Genomic DNA, 14,231 nt, shown 5'->3' on the forward strand with positions numbered 1-14,231 from the left:
GAGAGTGCAAGGTTAGTTTATGCATGTTTAAAATGCACAACTTTCTGCTGGTCCCCCAAGATCTCTGCAACATCTGGGGGGAGGGGAGAGGGATGGAGACTCCTCCACCAGCACCTCTGCAGTATATAAACCAACACAACAATCTGACAGCGTCCCCATCACATATGCACGTTGAACCATCCCACTATGCAAATACATTCTGTTTAGAAACAAACAAAAATAACATGGCCGTATTTTTTGCTACATGAGCATATGTATACATACGCTTTGATCGCGTATTCTATAACACGGACCGGGCTCCCAAAAGCTAAATTAAATATTAAACATCGCTCTTATCAAATTTGCGCTGAAAAACAACAACGGCTGTTTAAAGAATATTGCTCGCTCTGCGAGTCAAAGTGAGCGCTTTCACTCCTCGCTGAAGCAGTGCCTTTGAGGCCGGTCCAGAAATATGAGAACTGTGTATATTTTTAGTGTTCGGTGTGTGTATGCTGTAGTCGGCTTTATCTAGCATCGCTGGCACACACCACTTCATCTTGCTGCTGCATTAAAATAAATAAACTGCGATAGAGAGCGCTTGTGGGCCAACATGTGCTCAGCACGCCACAATTTTGGGCTAATAAATGTGGCTTTTATTTAATAGCCAAGAAACACATGGTTTGGGTTGGAAGAGGGGGGATGAGAGGAGATGGTGAGATAGCGAGGAACCTATGAGCAGACAGACAGCAGACCCGCTCTGTTCTTTGAATGCTCTGTGTATTTTAACATCTCATTGATTTGAGATTTGCAGGGCTGTTATTATTGTTATGTCTAATAGGCAGAAGCAGATCTCTGGATTGTTTGGATAGAGAACAGTATCACGTTTTGTCACTTTAAGTCGCTATGAGGTTTTTAAAAGTGTTGTCGGGCTAACAGGAGGGTTGTGATGGCAAACAGCCAGAGATTTCAACCGTGGGATTAACGCTAGTTTTTAAAACGCTGTTTGAAACATAAAACTGAAAGATACTTTACATGTTTACATGGGTTGATGTCAAACTATGACGAACCGATGTTTACTGTAAAATCTCAACAAGACAGCTTACATTATAAATCATTATTATAGGTTTACTTTTGCAAATCGGGGTAAGGTTGCTCAATAACAGATTTTTGTTTCTTTCCAACCAAAACAAGTTACAGACTGTTGTTTTAAACACCATTTTAACACGTTCATTTTATTTTCAAATCACATCTTCACCAGCTCAGATTCTAAATTCCTTATCCAACCACTAAAACTCACATTTATACACATTTCTCACAATATACACATCTTTGGACAAATTTAAAAAAATATTAGTTAATCGTCGTCGACTGAACAAATTTTTGTCCAATCAGACTCTCTAGAATTTGATTTCTCCTCCCCCCATACCACCTGCAACCAATTATAAAGCAGATTAACAAGCCATTCAAACGTCCCCCTTAAATGCCTGGTTTCAATCTAAAAATATCTCTAGACAAAACAGAAAGCAGTCCTCATCAAGTGATTTTATGTGGAATTGTGACAACGTGTTCTCTTTCCATCAGTATCGGATCTTGTGCAAATTGTGAAAAGCGCTATATAAATAAAATTGAATTGAATTGTGCACCAGGATCACCATCACATCACTTCAGATGTCTCAACTACTAAAATACAAGTTGAATCTCTGCAAACACATCCATGATGCTCCTTTTGCTAACTTGAAGGAAACCACCTACTGGTTTCTGAGACAAGACCAAAACTCCCTAACTGGTCAAATTGCCTGGTCTGATTTACAGATATCCTTTGCTTTGTATTATAAAGCAGATTAAAAGACAGACTTCTACATAACATGTTTTGCCTTCAGGCCTGGAGCTAGATTTGAGGTTTAGTTTTAGCTTCTCGAGTGTGAAGTTTAAAATAGGCACATGGGTACACTTCAGTCTAATTCCGTTAATGTGTGTTTAAAAGCAAGAGAAAGCTCGGTGGCTGCGCTCCACACACCGAGGTCAAGGTGAATTCAACTGTTGTTGCCAATAAAAGTAATTACCTTTTCCCAACAGAGAGAAACGTGGAGAGAGGAAAGTCAAGAAAGATAGAGGAAGAAAGAGAGAGAGAACAAAATGGGAGGAAGTAAAAAAACTGCACAAAATAGAGACCGCAGAGCAACGACAAAAGGAAGTAAGTTGATGTATAACATACTCTTTGACTTCAAATTCAACATCAAGATTCAGAAAACATATCTAATGTTCTGTAGAGACTGACGTTTGCACTATTTATGCTAGACTCCAATGCATATAAAATTATTTTAGATAATAAACAAATATAATATATAAATATATTAGAAAATAGTTTATTTAACAACAATGTTAAAGTCTTTTTAAATTTAGGCCTTTAACCTTCTCTTGTAACAGAATAAGAATGCACTATCCAAAATAGTAAAACAAAACATTGTAGAAAAAAAACAGAAGTACAAGCTTTACATTTGTACTATATTCAAGTTTTAAGCTCTAAATTTACTTAACGTTTTCTTTTGAATTCAAAAACTTTCAAATGCTTTAAAGACAATATAAGGGACTAGCAATCCCATTCATACATGTGACATGAAGGTGGAGTTTAATGGTTAAAGAACGCACAATCTACCCAACAATGGAGTGCAAGATGCAGGGAAACACATCACTCTTAAGACTGCATGCAGGACGGTACAGATGAAACACAAACAATAATATTTTCCGGCTGGTGCGGGGCTATTTACCCATGTCAGACGGGGGCCGTCCGTGTGTGTGGTGGTCTCTCTTTTCCAGTGGCTGGCCTGTTTGTTGCCGTGCTGCGTCTGGCTGGGACTGGCAGGTACGCGGAACTACAGTGGGATTCAAGGCCATGGGGTCAACCAACACAGTAGAGAAACAAGAAGTGACAACACATGCAATACAACTGAACTTTCATCACTTTGCCATGCTTTCCTGGGTGTTGCGCTGCTTTCCATTAACATTGTATCTTTCATCTGCATTAAATCTAAGGCAAACATGCAGCGTGAGCATACTGACCAGAGCATCCAGAATGCAGAAAGCACATTTGAAATCAATTTCTAGCCGTGTAATGGGCGGCAGAATAAGACAGTGTGCAGCCCTTCCTGTTTAAAGCCCTATCAACTCTTTGAAACAAACTAGTGACCTGTAATTCAGTGCACTTTTCTTTACATTCTCTTGAATGCATTTGCTACGGAGCGTTGAATAATACATGACTCGAATATAATTTATTTATTCTTCCACTTACGATTGAGAGCCATAACACTACAAGGCTTCTACAGCCTAGAGGTTACGCAGTAATACCTTCTGATTCTCTATATAACAATCCACTGTGAACGCTTATCTAAGAGCTTTTAGAAGTGGAGGGAACCACATAAAATGATCACGTGGCGAGCATAAAACACATGCGATTTGACATCTAATAATTGGAACATTTTTGCAGATGATGTAAACGGCAGGTCTTCGCCCCAACCTACTTCTGCCAGTTAATAAAGAGACGCAACTTTGTCAAACTGCTGCGAATGTGTTCACAATTAGATTTAAATATACAGTTTTCGACTTGTGTGAGGAAGGTGTGAATTGCACCTTCACACGTTTCTGCAGAACTGAGACCTGTTAAACGTTACTAATGTCAAACCATAAGACAGGAGAAGTTTGAAGCAGGCTGCCAACCCATATGGACAGCTTTTTTAAACGTGTTTCATTATTAAATTAACTTTTGCATAATTATTCATAACACTTCTATGACTTGTGAAGTGAGAGAGGAAGGGGGAGTTATTTTCGAGCGGGATCTCACAGTCTCTACGTACAGTATATAACGTTAAAGGCCAAACTCTGTGATCCGCAAAACAGATTGAATTTAGGGCTCTGATTGTATGCGGTAAGGCACTTTTAAAATATCGTTTATAAGTTCTTGTATAATGTCTCTGAATCCTATTGTGTGTGGTTGTATCTGAGGTTTTGAAATGTCAAAGCGTAACTCAGATAAATTTCATGGAGCACAAGCACATAGTTCAGATCAAAGATTTTTATAAAAATAGGCAAAACCCAAACAGCCCATGACAGAAGCGGGAAGGTAATATTTAAATGGGTCAGCAACATTATTTGTAGACGTTTCATTGCACGCAGGTGCCTGGCCCCAAATGAACTTCCGGTCTGGCTTGTGGCTAATAATATAACTATCAATATTTAATTTGATTTATATTAATAATCATTTAATTAATACATATTTAATTTGATTAAATAAACACTTGTATTGTATTTAATAAACAATTTGTCCAATGGGTCGTGTAACTTTGTCGTATTTAAGTTTAGCACGGTAACGGTTCTTCTGGTAACCCAAAATAATACTGGTTGGACAGCTAATGTCATTTACTTCTTATTTCTTTAGCTTGTTATCAGAAATAATTTTCAGGGACTCTATTCTTTGCTCTTTGTCTTGTGAGGCATTAAAACTGGTGTTTTGCCTAAACATACATGCACACGATCTGTGGTAAAACCGCCCGCCTGCCACATTCATTTCCATGCCGCAGAACGTGTCAGGTGTCCTGAGGGGCACTAATTAATCTCTAGCATTAATTCATTAGGCAAACATGTTAAACGTCCCTTAAGACAACCTGCTCTCCTCCAGCAGGCACGTTCACCCTTGACCTCAATGCACTGACGTCCATGTTTCACTTTAAATATTGAACCAAGCTAGGCTTTTTATAGAAAGACACAGCCATCTTTAAACATCTATTTGATGAACTTTTCTAGCGGTGTCACTGACACAAAAAAAAGCTTTTATCTTGGTTTTTTCGTTAATAAAACAAGATCAAGAATCCTTAAATAACTTCTGTCGGTAAGTAGCGGCCTTAACTGGAGCAGTGTTGCTCAGGGGCTGCACATTCTGCCTTTTAAAGACCTTGTTTGTGTGATGTGTAGTTTGTTTTTAATGAATGTGTAAATGCAGGAAATGAAAGGCTACGACAATATGCATTAAAGCTTCATTTCATTAAGCCGGGACAAAGCCTTAAACGCTTTGTTTACATGTTATAATAGCCCCTGATTACGGTAGTGACTGATAGCGGCTCTAATTTGCGATGTGCCGGCTTAAATTTGTTTAACTACGATTTAAAACAAAAGGAGTGAGCAGTAATTAACCCACCTGGTTCCCTGGCACAAAGTCCTGGCTGGGCTCTGGCATACTCATGAACATGTTTTCACTGTTGTACTGCAAATAGAAAGAGAAGAAGGGGAGAAACAATAAATAAACAGTCAAAAATGTTGGGTTAACACATAATCCGAGCTGGGGAACAAGGCTGAACGTGAGGATGGTGTTCTTGTTGAACGCTTTCTTCCCTGAACACAGACCTTTAGACTGACAATTAGTCTTTGAAGTCTCTGCTGTATCAGATGAAGATGTCAGTGATTTGATGTAATTAGAACAGTGGTAATTAAAATCGCCGGATGAGGGGGTGAATGTGAGCAGAGGAATATAACAGAGAGCCATGCGTGGATAGAGCGGTGCAGGACGGGCCCAGGTGGCTCGCATGTAAACCAACAGCAGGCTGTTAAATCAACATTTTGAGACATTATTTGATCGGCTTACCACTGAATCAATATGAAATGGAGACACATTTGACTGATGATCTAAATCAAAAAAAAATGTTTGACTCATTTTGTTGAGTGAGTATTATTTCTGCTTGTATGTGAACTACTGCAGGCCAGTATACTTTAGGTTCACAGGATTTGCCTCAAGAAAATATTTATTTTATTTTTTAATTACATTTTTCTTAACTAGTCGTGTCGGACACTGCATGTTACCTGTTTTGACAACATGAACCAACAACCTTCCTGACCCACAGCCCACCTATTCCCTCGGCATGTACAGACTGCCGTGCTTGTTTTACAGTAGACGTGTAGCTCGTGTGTTCACACATCGAAGATGCTCGAAACAGCTTCAGCTGAGTCAGTGCAGGTTAACTGTGTGCTAAAGCTCATGACCCATCTGTGCAGCACACCTGGGAAATTACAGCAGCCTACAATGCCTGCCTGCCTGCCTGCTATAGTCCACTCAGCAACACACACACTGCAAGTTCTGCTGATCTGTCTGCTTCACAAACACAAATTTACCAATTTATATATTCTTAAAATCCATGAAAACGGAATATCAAAAGTATAAATCAGGTATATTTTTGCTGAGATGGATGTGGGAATATGGAATTGCCATTAGAGGTATTCTCAGTTCAGGTCCTGAACAGGTTTGATTGTGTTTCGAAAGACGGAATGAGAGGAGAGAGAAATAAAGAGAGAGAGAGAGATCTTAGGGACACGTTTCTGATGGCTGTCATTGGCTGGATGTTTATATTTCTGTTCATCCGAGAAGCACATCTCATTTCATTATGCCTGCTCGAGATAATTCTATGGAAATGAAATGGCAATAATCCTAATGAAAGCCTATCACATTGCGACCTTTTAAGTGCGCGAGTTGATGGGCCGATCTGATTGGTTTTTGCGCACGGATGACAGTTAATTTCATGCTAGCTTATTGATTGTGATTAATGTGATCAGGCTGATCTAACATGTGGCTATTCTGAAACTAGGAGATGTGCTTCTTTTTGTAACACTATTACAACTGGTGCCACAAGGCCACTAAATTCTATTAAAGGGGAGAAAAATGTTTTTAAAAAATTATAAAAGCATAGCATTCCATTTTCAGCCAAGCTGCATTCATTGGTGTAAGTTCATGATAATGGCTCTCTTTTTAAATGACTGTGTCGATTTGCCTACATAGGCAATATTCTAACCACATAAATGACTAATTTTGTATGCTTTACATACGATGGTCTTCTACTATTTATGTCATAGTAAAGCCTACACAAGACTATAAGACAATCTGGAAAATTGTTTCATTGAAAAATTATACAATAATAACAATATACAAAAGGTTAATACTGTATGTCTATACGTGTGTGCTTTCTATACATATGTGCATGTGTAAATAATATCTTTAGAAACTTAAAAACCACACAAAAGCTTGCTTCTAGCTATATTCATAATTTTCTTGATTAAAGGTCTAGTGTCTGAAATGTAGTGGCATCTAGTGGTGAGGTTGCGAATGGCAACCAACGCCTCTCCCCCCTTCGAAGAACTACAGTGCCTGACAGAGAACTAAGATGTCGTCACATTTTGGCTTCTTAGCTGAAGGAGATAACATATTTATGAAACACACTCTAGAGAGTAGTTTATCCGTTTAGGGCTACTGTTGAAACAACATGACGAATTCCATGCAAGAGGACCAACGGTGTGTGTAGATAGAAATTGCTCATTCTAAGGTAATAAAAATATAACGCTTCATTATGTAAGGGTCTTTATATACTACTGAAGACATAGTTGTGTATATTCTATTGCATTTCCGTTAATAGATCCTACAAAAAATTAGTTACAGACACACCTTTAATACAACCCAATTTCTAATTTCACTCAAATGGCAGTCAGATATTTATAACAGCAGCTCCACATCAAATCCATTTTTATAAAGATTTTCTCTATGATTTCAATGTTGTGACCTTTTAGATGTCTCTCTCTCTCTCTCTCTCCCTCTCTCTGTGTCCGTGCACTGTTCTATCTGCTTAGCTCTTACCCTCTATCAGCCACTATTTGCATATGAATGTGCCAGTGGAAAGTGTGAGGCGGCCTTTAGTTGAAAAAGTGAAACCTCAGAGCTAAACCCATCAAACTGACATCAAATCCATCTAGCAACAGTTGGCCAACAGCCTCCCTCACCTACACCCGAATGTGCTAACTGCTTTCAGGAACAAACCCTGACATGCACGTGGATTCACGTTTCTCGATCTTGTGGCATGCTGGCAACCATTTTGCGTCAACGTTTTTCGCGTCTTACAAAACCACACCTGTGTAGATTGTGATTATCGATTCGGACAGCTTCATTTCATAAGCAATTTGAGGACATTATCTTGTTTTTAGAAATTCAAATCTATCTATCGTCAAGCAACATGGCCACGAGTATGAGCCGCTGCCCAAAATAAACAACACGTTCAGTGTGAAAAGAAAGAAGGTATCTGTGCGAGTAGGTCAACAAACGACTACGATGTACATTCGGCAGCTGCTGCGGCGATGCAAATGAGCTATCAAATAACAAAAACAACAAAAACAGAACAGGGCCTAATAGCTGCGGGACTGTAAATCGATCCCATCCACACTCCACCCCGAGCGTCTGGCAGTTTCACAGGAAGCTTAGGTAAAAGAAATTGATCCCAACTGACATGACCACATGCTAACAAATTCCTCATTATGATTAATAGGAAGCTCTCCTCTGGGGGAGGAGGGTAATGACATGGTAGTATTCTCCCAGAATAATATTAGAATGACTGTGGCAACACTTATTAGCACTGTAATTAAACTGTTCATCCTTAAACGACTCCCCTGGTTCAGAACGACAAGGCCTACGGGCCAAAGAGCGCACGGGGACTGAACTGTGGCCAGAAATGTGTACGTTCGCTAATGCCTGTATTTATCTTACGAGGGTTCCGCTGTTAATTCATTCTAATTAGTGTCACAGGAGGGTCCCGGCGTTGACGCACGATCAGATCGAGGCATTAAAAAAAGCTGCGTTTGATTCCCGCATGGTTACAAGGCTCCTCAATTAATGAACATGTGTATGATTAGATGACATGAGCTGTTCCTGGTTAAACATCTGCATCTTTCTGTCAGCGTGGACGGAAGTCCATACCTAGATATTAATATTGTTTGCTATACTTCAACTAAAACAGTAGACCCCCAGAAAATAAACATGCTTTTTAAACTGAATCACAAATAAACACACAGGTCTAAAAAGTCTCGCTCATTCACTGTTACTGTATAGTGCTGTACTTAACGTTGCAATTACGTCCACACCTTTTCTGGTTAAAATAAATATTTGAAGTGTTCTTGAAATAGGGATTTACTGTATAATCTGAGCTGTCAGGATTTCGCGTGAAATGCCAGTTTTTTTTTCAACACACATATAAATAAGAACAAAAGTTAAACCTGCAAATGGCGACAGAGAAGCAACAGTTACACGTAGCAGCTTTAAAGGGATAGTTCACCCAAAAATTTTGTTTACTTCTTGTCATTTCAAACCTGTTTGACTTTCTTTCTTCTGCAGGACACAAATGAAGATATTTTGAAGATTGTTGGTAGCCGAACAACAGAGGAACAAACATTGACTGATATTGTATGGACACAAAACCAATGCAAGTCAATGGGTACCGCCGTTGTTCGATTACCAACATTCTTAAAAATATATTTTGTGCTATGCAGAAGAAAGAAAGTCATACAGTTTTGAAATGACAAGAGGGGGACTAAATGTTGACAGAATTAAAAATGTTGGGTGAACTGTCTCTTTAAAGGACACACAATGAGAATGTATGCTGTATAAACAATACATACTAAATGGGATCAATTATTTGGTGTTGCCTCAGAAATAATTATTAACAGATTTAGAAATGAATCATTAAATTCAAGATTTTAATTTCTTTCAGCCCGCGCAGTCTAGCATCACTGTATTACTTTCTGAGCTTTTCAGAGGTATTGGGATTATGATGTTTTATGTATTATAAATTCATGTTTACTGTTCTTTTACTGTTAAATATAATGATATGAGTATGTCCATGCTGTGCTGGGTTCTTTGTCTTGAAAGCTAGCTGGCAGAAGTGTGTAACATGAGCTCTGAGGAATGCAGAAGCAGGGTCTCAGATAACAAGTGTGTGAGTGTATGTGTGTGTGCGTCAATCGCATCTCTCGGCAGGACCGGCTATTTTCAAAATGTTTTGCAGGAGCCAATGGTTGGGGGAGAATGGAGTCAGATTTACATGTCCCGAGGTGATTGGTTCCGGAGGATTCAACGCCCGCCCGATGAAGGGGAGGAGCCCGAAGATAGAATCGACGTCACATACTTTATAAATACTTGTAACCCAGAAGTGTGGGTTCTGTTGTTTTGTCTCATATGTATGTTGAGAGAACAGCCCCAGCTGGAAGAAGCTTTTACATCTGATAATAAATTCTACTTAAACTTATTGGGAAAAACGATCTCTTTGACTTTTCTTCAAATTTTGAACACGCAGGACTCGAGATTCAAAAGTCCGATAGTTGGTGACCCCGACGACGTGATTTGAAGGACAAAGAGAAGTTTTGGCGCCACATTTCGGCGGACCCCGTGGGGGAGGAAAAAAAGATATCGAGACGATTCAGATTTAACACAAAAGGCCGGCTAAAATACAAAGGTAAGCAGAAAACCTGTTATTTCGAATTCTGCTATTGGATATACTAAATTTCTGTGTTAAATTTGATGAACATCTCGATGAATAGACGAGTAAAATTGAAATAAGGAAAATCAGATTTAAAAGATTCTTTTAAAACAGTTAAAGTCTGTTTAATAAGGGTTAGAGTCCCTGGAATTAAAACAGATTAAACTCTGTTTACGGGTTGGAGTCCCTTGGCGAGAAAGCCATAAATTAATAACAGATTAAAGTCTGTTTAATTGGGAAAGAAATCCCGTGATCGGCGAATCACAAATTCTGTTAGGTTAAAGTCCTTCGGAGAAAGAAATCCGTAAATTATTTACTTTGTATGAATGGTATTGGGGATGAAAGTATTTAGACGTGGTGTTTAGTTGAATGCATAAGTGAACGGAAAATTCAGCACGTGGTGTGTGTAGGCCTTGTGTATGTGTATAATCTAAGTTGGTGTAAGGAGACGATCGTAAAGGAACTAGTAGGAAAGTTATATTGAATACATATATATATAAGTAAATAAATAAATAGAATGGCAGAGTTTCAAAAGGAGTGTGATGAATACGAATGTCCGACCGTATTAGCGCAATGGCAGAGTATCGCTGAGATGATGATAGCACAGGCTGAACCAAGAGAGAAAAAAGGGAGACAAAGAGAAGCTCAGGAATGTTGGTTAGAATTGTGTGATAATTATGCATGGACGAAAGAGGCAGAGACATTCAAAGTGCCCCTGGCCCCGAAAATAAGAAATATGGAGAAAAAGGCTCATTGTAGGTTAGTCAGACATAAAGGTGATGAAAAAACGATTAAATGGTATAATGCAAGTAGATATAAAAGTAAAGGGTGTGACTTAGAAAAACATTTAAGAAAATGGGGTCGTCTTGCCCTCGTGGCGACAGCTATATCACCTATTGGACATAGGAAAGAAGGGAAAGCTACAGACGATGATGTTAGACTGAAAGTGAAGGATGGAAACAGAGAGACCCAGTCACTAGCACCGCCCCCTGAACAGTACCGCCCATTGTATCCGTCTCTTGCCCCGCCTATTGCTCAGCCCCCCCCCTACATCTCACCAAATACGACTCACAGCAAACAACAGGTCGTGCTTGAGGTACGAGAGGGAGTTTTAGACTGTAATTTAAAAGAATTAGAAGAACTTCGACAGGAAGTACAACATCTGGGCAAGGTAGTGACAGAACAGGTACATGCGGCACGAGCTCAGGTGAATGAGACAATGCGCCACATGGCTGAGAATATGGAACTTCCAGAGGGAAGTGATGGTAGTGAGAACGGAGTAGGAAGTGAAGATGAAAGGGGAAGTTGTAGAGCAGCTGGCCCTATAGAAACAACAGGTCAGGCCCAGGGCACGATGCATACAGTATGTATTAAGGGAACGATGGTGATGGATCAGGAGCCAATAGCAAAACGTACTAGGGGAAGGGAAAAAGAGCAGCAGCTGTCTAATTTTTCAATTGATCATTGCCCCCCTAACGTACCAGAGCAGAGAGAGCAGGCAATGAGTCATCATAGTAATCAATTATATCCAGGCGTACAAGCCCCATTGTTAGCAAAGAGCACTGGGGTGCAGTACCAGCCCTGGTCACACAGTGACATGACTGCTATTTCCAGTAAACTTCCTCCAATTACATCAGGGGGCTCTAAGTGGTTAAGTAAATTAACGGCCTTGAGTCATGGTACCGTTTTGGCTTTGGGTGACATAAGGTGTCTGTTGGGTCAGATTTTGACAGCCTCTCAGATGGGGAGTTTTGAACTCGAAGCCCAAACATTACAATATCCAAATGATCTTGATTTTTCAAAAGTAATCACAATGGTGGGCAGGGCACTCGGTCGATTGTACCCATTGCCACCCACCGTATACCAAAACATAAAGTTTCGCATAAAACCAGGTGAGACAGGTGCAGCATATTATTTCAGGTGCGCTGCTGAGTGGGAACAGATGGTGGAAGAAAATAGTTTAACCAACCCAATTACACGAGACATATTCAGAGCAGCGGTTATGGCAGGTGCCCCTAGTGGTGTTAAGCAAATAATGGAAAATAACCCTGACATTCCAATTGCTAGTAACGAAATATGGGAAAGGCATTTAGTCCACCACACAGATAGGGCTGTAGAGAAAACAGGAAAAGAGGAAGAACAATTAGAAAAGATAAAAATAGAGTTGCTAAAACTACAGTTAGAACAAGCAAAAAATGAGGGAGGGACAAAAAAGAGTAAGCAAATGCCACAACAACCCTATCAGCCACCCCCTTACCAATATAACGGCCCACCCTATGGTACAGACGCCCATGCAGCAGGTGGGAGGGGAAATAGACAAAGGAGCAATTGGAGGGGTAGTAATAGAGGGAGGGGGTCTTATGGAGGGAGGCAGCAGGGCGAGGGAAATTGTTACGTGTGTGGTGAGGCAGGCCACTGGATGAGAGAGTGTCCACAGCTTTCAGGTCAGTTTAACGGACCACCTGCGGAGGGATGGGGTCCTCGAAGAGGTGGTGCCGGTGGTCGCGGCAGGGAACCACAAACCCCATACAACCCGGGGCAATACCCTCCACCACCCTCCAACCTACAGGTGCCGATGTTCCCGCCATCGGGCCCGGAGGATGGCGCGAGCAGTTATTGAAGGGGCCCCCAGAGAACCGAAATGAGGGCTAGGGCCGAACCTCTCATTTCGTTAATGGTAAACAACAAACCATTAAAAGCTCTGGTGGACACCGGAGCCACCTATTCGACTGTCACAGGCGGCATAAAACAATCTGATCTGAGTGACAAAATTGTGACAGTCACCGGGTTCTCTGGGGGAAGTGAAAGCTTAAAAATGACACAACCATTTAAAGTAGAAGTGGCAAATCAATGCTTATCACACTCGTTCCTTTTCTCCAGCAATGCTCCCATTCCTCTTTTGGGTAGAGATTTATTAATAAAATTAGGGGCTAGCATTCTGTGCTCAGCAGAAGGGGTAATAGTTACATTTCCAGATGGTACAACCATTAACTGTTCCCTATCAGGTAATACGACAGACAGCCAGTGGATGCTGACCTCGTGTGGGGAGGAGGAGGCAGCTGATCTATACTGGGTAAAATTAGATGATGATACACAGTGGGGCACAGCAATGGAACTGTATAACAAATACCGTTCATGGATTTCAAATTTAGATATCTATTTACCCCCCATAGACCCATTGCATTGTACATTGTTTTATGACAGAAATGACATAACCATTTATGAAGACATGTTTCAGGAAGTGGAGGGAGACAGATGGGTGTTGGAGGGAGCTGGAATTTTTGTGAGTAAAGAAGGAGTGATGGCTCCAGTGAAGCTGACAGAAGAGCAGTTGAAGTGGTATGAGATGGCAGACACAGCAGCACCTCACATATCGTTAGCCTTACACCCAAGCCATGAAGCCAGGGAGCTAGGTAAGATTACAAAAACACTGTTAGCCACCCAGGATTGGGAGCCCACGGAAAAATCAGATGTTAAATATTCACCTAAACACAAAGCCTATTGGATAGAAGGTGCCACACGAGACACTGGAGCTCTAGAGCATGTGCAGGTTTCTAGATTCCATGGCAGGGAGCTGTCAGATAGTGTGGGAGCACCAGACATCATAAAAAATTTACCTGAGGATCTTTGGTCTCAGGGCCCAACAGATGTAGGTTTTTGTAACATGTCTCCAGTTTACTTTCAGTTAAGCACACCTGACCCAATCTGGATTCCACAATACCGCAACAAACCTGAGGCGGACGAGGGTGTGGCCGCAACAGTAAAAGGTCTCCTAGAGAGGGGTGTTATTACACCATACAAATCTAGGTGGAACACACCTATTTTTCCGGTGCCAAAACCAGGCACGAATAAGTACAGGTTGGTACATGATTTGAGAGCAATCAATGCTGTTGTGGCTACACCATCGTTAACAGTGCCTAA

General features: G+C 40.6%; 1 protein-coding gene across 1 annotated transcript in view; it reads right to left on the reverse strand.

Annotated features, from left to right (window-relative positions):
* tox (thymocyte selection-associated high mobility group box) overlaps positions 1 to 14,231 on the reverse strand; it is a 58,061-nt gene that overhangs the window by 18,743 nt on the left and 25,087 nt on the right. Inside the window, exons 2-3 of the mRNA XM_079452070.1 lie at positions 5,168 to 5,233; positions 2,748 to 2,852 (exon numbers count right to left, since the gene is read on the reverse strand). Of these exons, the coding sequence (XP_079308196.1) occupies positions 2,748 to 2,852; positions 5,168 to 5,233 (171 nt within the window). The remainder of the gene's footprint in view (positions 1 to 2,747; positions 2,853 to 5,167; positions 5,234 to 14,231) is intronic.

The sequence above is a fragment of the Barbatula barbatula genome (genome assembly GCF_947034865.1).
Source record: "Barbatula barbatula genome assembly, chromosome: 3".
In the NCBI taxonomy this organism is placed as follows: Eukaryota; Metazoa; Chordata; class Actinopteri; order Cypriniformes; family Nemacheilidae; genus Barbatula; species Barbatula barbatula.